Genomic DNA, 7,378 nt, shown 5'->3' with positions numbered 1-7,378 from the left:
GAACAGAATTACTTACACTCTCACTTGTTAGTTTGAAAACTAGAAGGCTGCTCATGCAGGCAGTGATTAGCGTTGCCTACTGTACGTTGATCAGCAGACAGTGTGTAAATGTACTGTACCCAGTCAAATGAGACGTTTTGCCACGTGTGCTAACCTTTGAGTAGTTTGATGTAGTGTCGCTCTATGGTTTTAAAAGAAACCGTTTCCTGTGCTAAAAAAAACGAGCATGTATATTTCACGTACCTAAAACACCTTACAGCATCCACGACATTCGCAAGAGCAAGTGATGATCATCTCATCAGCCGCCGTCAGTTACGACATCATTACAGCCAAAGGCATCGTAAAATATTCATTTCCATAACTGCTGAGCGGTCCCTCGGATGTCTGTGTGTATAGAATGCAGGAAGGAGTGTGATGGGAGTACGATCAGGAAACCAAGAGGCATTTACACCGTTGAATGTGCGCTTTTTTCATGAAAGAGAAAGTAAATTCGAGATACCCACAGGACAAACGTCACCAGAAGACAAGGTAGGAAGTCTCCGTCTGCGGGCAGTTAGGACATCACAGGACATTCAGCAGTTTCAGAGCGCCGTGATATTAATACTCGTGAGGCAACCATTAAAATGAATAAAACATATTTTACTGAATCCAATTAAAGCTGAGGTGCGATCCATTAAGCAAGCTATTCTGGGGGTATTGCTGTCGCTTGGCTGACCGATTAGAGAAATTAGATAAAGTAAGAAATCAAGATTAGGCAGTGACTGTCTTAAAACTCACTTATACAACATGTCAGTGAAATAAAAATGTTTTAGATGTGGGTGTTGTATATACAGTGTATAATGGAATATATATATATATTTGTGGTTCCAGAGAACTACAAAGGAACAAAGGAAGTGGCCCAACTTTATTCATCGCCAAAGTTCAGCCCCAGCTGGGAGAAACACAGGGAGGAGTGACAGATTACTTCACAGAGCGAAGTATCCAGAGTGGGAAATAGCCAGGGCTTCAGGGGTTAACACTGTGCAATATGACCAACACTAAAGCTCAAGAAAGTGAAAAGTAAGAATGAAACTTAAATGGATCGCAGATTCTAAGAAATGTTTTTTTTCTCATGAATCTAAAGTGGTCCTCTTAAATATTACTAAGTGTTCCATTTTTTCTGTTTTAGCTCATCATTCATGACATCACTCAGTAGGAACGACCATTTTATCCACATTGGTAGCAGCTGTACTTTAGCCTTTTGTTTTGTTTGGCCTGGTTGATATTGCAAGTTGCTGAAGACAGTGTCTAAGTCTATATTTGGCTGCCTACCCATAAGTTAATTCAGAACATGTCTTGGAAGACAGGGAGTGTTTGTGCTGTAAGTCAGACTCCTTTCCAGCACATAATCCCAGAAAAGCAGACAGCCAAATCAACGGAAAGATGTGTTCTAAACACTTCCTTTTAGAGTTCAGAGATGAGTCCTAACCAGTCTGAGCTTTTGACAGTTGTATTCTGAGTCCCTTTTCTGCTAGAAAGGAGAGCAGAACATTTTGATACAAGCGCTACATCGCACAACCTTCCTCCCTTACACAAATTCAGAATGACATTTAAACACCAAACACAGAGATGGTTGTGAATCATTTTCTTCAAACCTTAAACTCTTGACTCTTACATAACTCTAACTCTTAACTTAAACTAGAAGTCCTTGGAAGTTGTGGTCTGTAAACAATTAAAAGATCTTTTAGAATATTTTCTTGAACAAAAAAGCTCTGGGGACATGTCTATGACACTCAGTCAATCTCTTGCGTGATGCATTTGGATTAGTCTTGCAATAAGTTCCAGCAAGCTGAGCAGTATTGATAGCCTGCCTCTCATGTGGCTGGAGGAGCTCTGTCTCCTATGACTACAGCTTGGGAAAATAACCCTTCATTCTCATGCACATATTCTCACTGAGGAGGCTAGCACACCACTCCTGCAAACACATACAGCTGCGCCCACAAGCTCTAGTTCTGACCACTGGAGGTACATATATATTTACTGTAGTATTTAATCAAGTGTCTGCATGTTATCACTTTGAGCGTGAGCACACTGTGTTCAAGAAGGGGGTATATGGACATACAATATAAATGCTGAATAAACAGTGAAGCTCTCATTTGCATTTAAAGGAATATTCTTTTTCTCAAGCTTATGGAGAGCATTTAAGGGAGTACGGTAAGTAAGATATAATCTTATTTAACTCTGGGGCTATGCAGTCTTTTGTCTTTCAGCTGTGTAGGTTCCTAAACTCCACCATCCCCATTCATTTTTCAGGTGTGTTTCGCTTGAAGCAAAAGGCCAAAACACTGCATTTCAAATACATTCTCTAAATGTCTTAAAGCTGTACACAGAAGGGGACAGCCAGGTGGCCAATGTTCAGTTTCAAACACTGTAATTCTTAGGGCGCAGTATTTCCAGGTCAGTTTTGGGGTTTTTGAAGTTTCTGATTTAAAAACAGATTTTTCAGATTTGGTGATTCACCAACATGAATCAAAACAGCATAAATTTATCACCATGTTGTCAAGTAATGATTTTCTTATCTTGTCTTATTTTCTGTAAAAGACTTCTCCCTGAATGGGGAAAAAAGCACTGGGAAAACCTGAAGCCTCTTCACTGTTTTCCTCTGATGTGAATACAAGAGGAATCTGGATACGCCCTGCAGTTCTGTACAATTAATCATGTGATTTTGCAATCTGAAAAACTGCAGCTGGATGTTATTTTATTGTATATAGCTTTGGGTGAAACAAGATTGAAAAGACCAATGAACAGTCTTCCCAGCCAAAAATATACTGGTGTTCCAATCTTATTGAGGTTGAAAGGGTGTGCCCTGATTGTTAAGAACAGTGATCCACCCCCTAAATAAGTCAGAACAGGTTATTTGAATGATGGTATTGATGCTTGCTAATGGTCACTTACAGTCTTTTTGCTTGGTTAGGGGAGGGATTGCGTTTCATGAATACAACGTTCATCTGCAGTTGACACTAATCATTGCAGGGAACATCTGAAATCTGTTTTACTTGGTCACAGTTTAGTCCCTGTAACTACACTAGTCTGTGCGACCCAATCCTGTTTTCCACCTCGTCAGCTCACCTGATCATTCTGATTGATTGCTGGCAGTGTGGAATCCACAGTATATACACCCTGCAAACTATACATGTGCAATTCAAAGGACACACCCATCTGAGAAGCAGAGGGATACATTTGGAACAGACTGTCCCATTCTGAAGTTTTCTTCTTAAGAGGCTTTCTCTTAAATTGGTAGTGAGCTTGACAGTAAGTGAAAGAATGAGAGAATTGCACAGGAAACAATATAATAGCTGTTTGACATGAAGGAATGATAGAACTTACAGACGTAATGGTGGCTTGATGTTGAACTTGTGCTGTTTCTTAATATATGTAATACCTAACACATTTTTCTATAAATGAGAGCCAACAAAGTAAAAAAAACAATTTCCTTTTGTTTTTTAGGGGTTAGGTAGAAGATTCAGAAGCTTTGTCTTGGGCTGAGTTTGTGTCGAAGAAGTCTTTCAGCGTGCCTTCTGGTTGTGTCCGAGCCGTGGCGAGTTCCCTCAGCTAGAGTTCATATCGCCGTACTCGATGCAAACGGTTCCTGTTTGACTTGAGAGCAAGACTGCAAAGGTACCGGGAGGGTCCAGACTGAGCTGCCCCAGACATGCAGATCCTGGATCGGATCTTCGCCGCCACGCTGTCCTGCCTGGTCTGGATGGCCATGCCCAGCTTCCTGCGGAGCGAGTTCAAGCTGGCCTATGTGACGGATTTCAGCCTCTACACCTGCACATGCCTCCGGCCCCTGCGGGCCTGCGGGAGGATCAACGCCAGCGAGTGCGACTGCGACGACCACTCGTTCTCTGCCCTGCAGCGCTCCGGCAGCTCCGGCCTCGTCCACGGCACGCACATCACCGTGTGGTACACCTCCCCGCTCAATGTCGCTCTCCTCCTCAACAACTCCGAGGTGCACCACCTGTCCCTGGTGAAGTGTGATGCCGCGGGGGGGAAGGCGTTTTCGTATGATTACTTCGCGGTCCAGCGGCTCGAGAAGCTGTCCGTTGCGTACCCACACTGGCACGCGGACCCCTCCAGCCACGATGTCGTGATTGGCAGGGAGCCGGCGGGGCCCCTCCCTGCAGAGGCCAGGGTCACGATCATCCACCTTTCCGTACTGACAGGGAAACGGACTCTGAAGGCCTACACTGTTCAAGCGCACAGAGACAGCGAAGGCGGCTTTCCTTTCCCGAACCTTCATTTGGCCCAAGCAGGACTTCCAGATGCAGCAGACACATTTATAACCTTCCTCTACTGAGCAAATGCCTGATTCCTGCTTGCCGAGTCCAGCTGCGCTGATGCTGGGTCGTGCTCCAGGCCTGCTGCAGGCTGGGCGATTTCTCAGCCTCACCCTGGAATCTGCTCTCAGCCAACAACAAGTGCTTTTGGAAACAGTGCAGAAGCATTGCTTTGCTTATGATGTTTTTGTTATTTATGGTTTTAGAATGATGTGGCGTACATTTTGTTGTCAATCTCCTTTGAAAAAAGCTGCAAACTTTTAATTTTTGAATGTACTGCTTATAAGGTGTGTCCTGTTTGTTTTCGTTCTGTTACACCTAGGGTGGGCTCATTTCAGCTAGGTGTCTTGGGCGTTAGCTCAGAATGACAAACACGTCCTGTTTCCCATGTTTTTTTTTTTCCAGACTCCTTGTTATATCAAGTTAATTCTGTTGCCAAAACAGACTGCAGTAATTCAGGATGTTAATTTTTTTAGCATGCCCTTGTATTTATTTGTTTGAAAGATGCATTTATCCAAGGCCACCTATATTTTTCACCTTGGATTTGAACCCACAACTGTGCAATTGTCTATTGTCTGGAGTCCTGTTCACTGCTTCCCTGTCACTGCTCACATCTTCACTGAAACCACTGGCAATGATGCTTTCAGTTAGGCCATACTGCTGCTGCATGGTCATTAAGATTAAAAAAGCATTCCTTAAAAGAAGGTAGCAATGTTATTCCTTACCTACCTGTCATACAGTAGCAACCAAACAGTAACCTGTATCACCCTTCTCGCACTCTGCATTACAATCTAGAGTTTTGTTTTCCCTTTGCATTGCAAATAATTATTCCGTGTCTATTACCCTGACGTATGTCCGGAAGGCATTACAGGGGCTGATCAGGTCAGCCCAGCCCATCATTGGAGTCCAGCTCCCCTCTGTTGTGCACATTTTCATAACTCGCCGTCTCAGGAAGGCTAGGAGGCAATCCTCCTGGTTTCTCACCTTTCTCCCCCCCTTCCCTCTGGTAAGTGTTATAGGAGCATAAAAGCACAGACTTCCAGATTCAGAAAAAGTTTCTTTCCGCAAGCTGTCACATTACTGAGCTCTGCCCCTACCACTGGCTCACATTGATGTTTTTTGGTTTCTCGCACTGCTGGTCTGTCTTTTTTTTAAGCTGTATGTTATTTAACTTCTTGTTGTTGCTTCTGCTGTCCTGTGCTTTTTGCTGATTCCTTTAATGTCTTTGTATCGGGGCATTCATGCAAATAAGCATTTCATTGCACTGTGTGACAAATAAACTGAACTGAGCTGAACTGAACTGAACCCATTTCACTGCCAAAAGGCAGGCTTGAAAGACAGTCAGACCTTTGTGCAGCATTGAAAGAGACTGCTGTGTCTCCTTCGGTGTTCTGGGACAAATATTGCACAGGTAGTTTAGAATAATGTGACCTGTCCTGGACATGTGTAATTGGACTGTTTTCAGTTGTGCCTTTGCTGTTTAGTGTTTCAGAGGCTGTGCACTGCAACAGTTCCATTACCCATCAGCTTGAGATCACAGCAGTGCTGGCAGGAGTGAGGTCAGGCAGGCTAGCAGCAGGAAGGGTGTGTAATCCAGGGAACGGTAAGGAGAAAACGTTTAGGAACATGTTTATCCCACAAATATAAATTTTCACTGAATAAACAAGGAGCAGCTGGATGACGTTAGGTGTCATGGCCTCAGCACGCTGGGAAACGGAGAATTTTGTTTGGGAAACAAGGCTTGATAAAATGCTGCTTGCATGTCACCCTGGAATGGTGGCTTATTTTAACGTATCCGTTGTGCAGTACTGTTATATTGTTTTGCTGCTTGTGTGCAATAACAGGAAAGGAATACGACTCCCTGTGGTACAGCAGTTTGACTCGCGTCATGCTGAGCTGTTGGCTCATGTTCTCCTGTGGCCAATGAAGCAGGAATGAAAATAGATTAATAGCATTTAACTCCATGTTCAGACATACTTAGGCTAAAACACTAGACATAACCAGTCACTGCTGTCTGTATATACAATAGGTCAAATAAGGCTTTATTCAATAATAAAAGCACAAATGACTTATGCTACTGCGCAAACAAGGTCTTATTTCCTACCATATGAACACAATAAAAGATACAAATGAGAGGAGGCCATTCAACCCCTCAAAGCTTTTTCGATTGTTCATAGCCAAGTGATGTGAGGGTCTCGTCCAGACATTTCTTCAAAGAAGTCATGTAAACAGGTTCTATCAAGGGAATTATACAACATGACAGGATGAACTATTATATGTTTCAGACCCTCTCCAACCTTTTGCATAAAGAAGTGTCCTCTGTTTTAACTGCACTTCCATCCTTTGGTTAGTCTTTCACCCTTGGTTCTGGGGAAGTCCACTGAGTTGTCTGGCATTGTCTTTGAAGATTCTGAAAGCTTAAATCAGCACCACGCATAGTCTTTTAGTTTAAGACTAAACAGATTAAGAACTTTGTCTGTCAGTGTAGTACATTCTGTTCAGCTGTGTGAAGTAGGTGGTTTCCCTTCTCTAAACTGATTTTCAGACCAGGAAATGTTTTTTTTTCGTATTATGTGGAACACAATTGTACACATTATCATGTGTGAGGTCTAACTAGAGCATTGTATACTTGTAGTATAACGTTCCTTTACATTTTCATGCATTTTTCACTTCACCCAGTGGCAGGTATCTTCTATGTTTCTTTCACTTCAGTGTTGATTAGACATTTCTATTTTCTATGACACATACTTGTATAAAACATACAGGTGTTCATAGTTTGACTTCAACTGAAAAATAACTAACCAATGTTAAGACACACTTGGGGTATTTTTTCCAGGTCACAAACACAGTTATATTCCACAGCTGTATTTTTTTTGTGTATATTTAAGTGATTATGTTGAAAGGATACAAGACTGATATTTATTTTTTAATTATTATCAAGTTTCAATGGGCCGCCTTCAAACCGTAATGAACAATCACTGCAACAGAGCCCTCTTCTGTGCAATTCTTGTACAACAGTCATACTTAAATCATCCATTCATAAACCAATGGAAAATGTT

The 7,378-nt window shown here is 42.4% G+C and overlaps 1 protein-coding gene across 2 annotated transcripts; it reads left to right on the top strand.

The window, feature by feature from the left end:
• Positions 1 to 207: 207 nt before the first annotated feature.
• LOC148819865 (uncharacterized) lies at positions 208 to 7,004 on the top strand. Of its 2 annotated transcripts, none has more exons than XM_088934026.1 (2): positions 208 to 528; positions 3,487 to 7,004. In XM_088934026.1, exon 2 carries the CDS (start codon positions 3,692 to 3,694, stop codon positions 4,337 to 4,339), a length of 648 nt encoding a protein of 215 aa, XP_088790152.1. In that variant the 5' UTR covers positions 208 to 528; positions 3,487 to 3,691; the 3' UTR covers positions 4,340 to 7,004. The 2 variants fall into 2 exon arrangements, with proteins under 2 accessions (XP_088790152.1, XP_088790153.1); XM_088934027.1 differs by lacking the exon at positions 208 to 528 and adding an exon at positions 959 to 1,059 and having other exon boundaries at positions 3,487 to 4,445.
• Positions 7,005 to 7,378: the final 374 nt, after the last annotated feature.

Source organism: Atractosteus spatula, chromosome 15 (genome assembly GCF_055471065.1).
Source record: "Atractosteus spatula isolate fAtrSpa1 chromosome 15, fAtrSpa1.hap1, whole genome shotgun sequence".
In the NCBI taxonomy this organism is placed as follows: Eukaryota; Metazoa; Chordata; class Actinopteri; order Semionotiformes; family Lepisosteidae; genus Atractosteus; species Atractosteus spatula.
Note: the sequence above shows the minus strand (reverse complement) of the source record. Positions and strands in the feature narration are given on the sequence as shown.

What these genes read in the sequence shown, in the direction of transcription:
- LOC148819865 (XM_088934026.1), top strand. Translation starts at nt 3,692, where the DNA reads ATGCAGATCCTGGATCGGATCTTCGCCGCCACGCTGTCCTGCCTGGTC.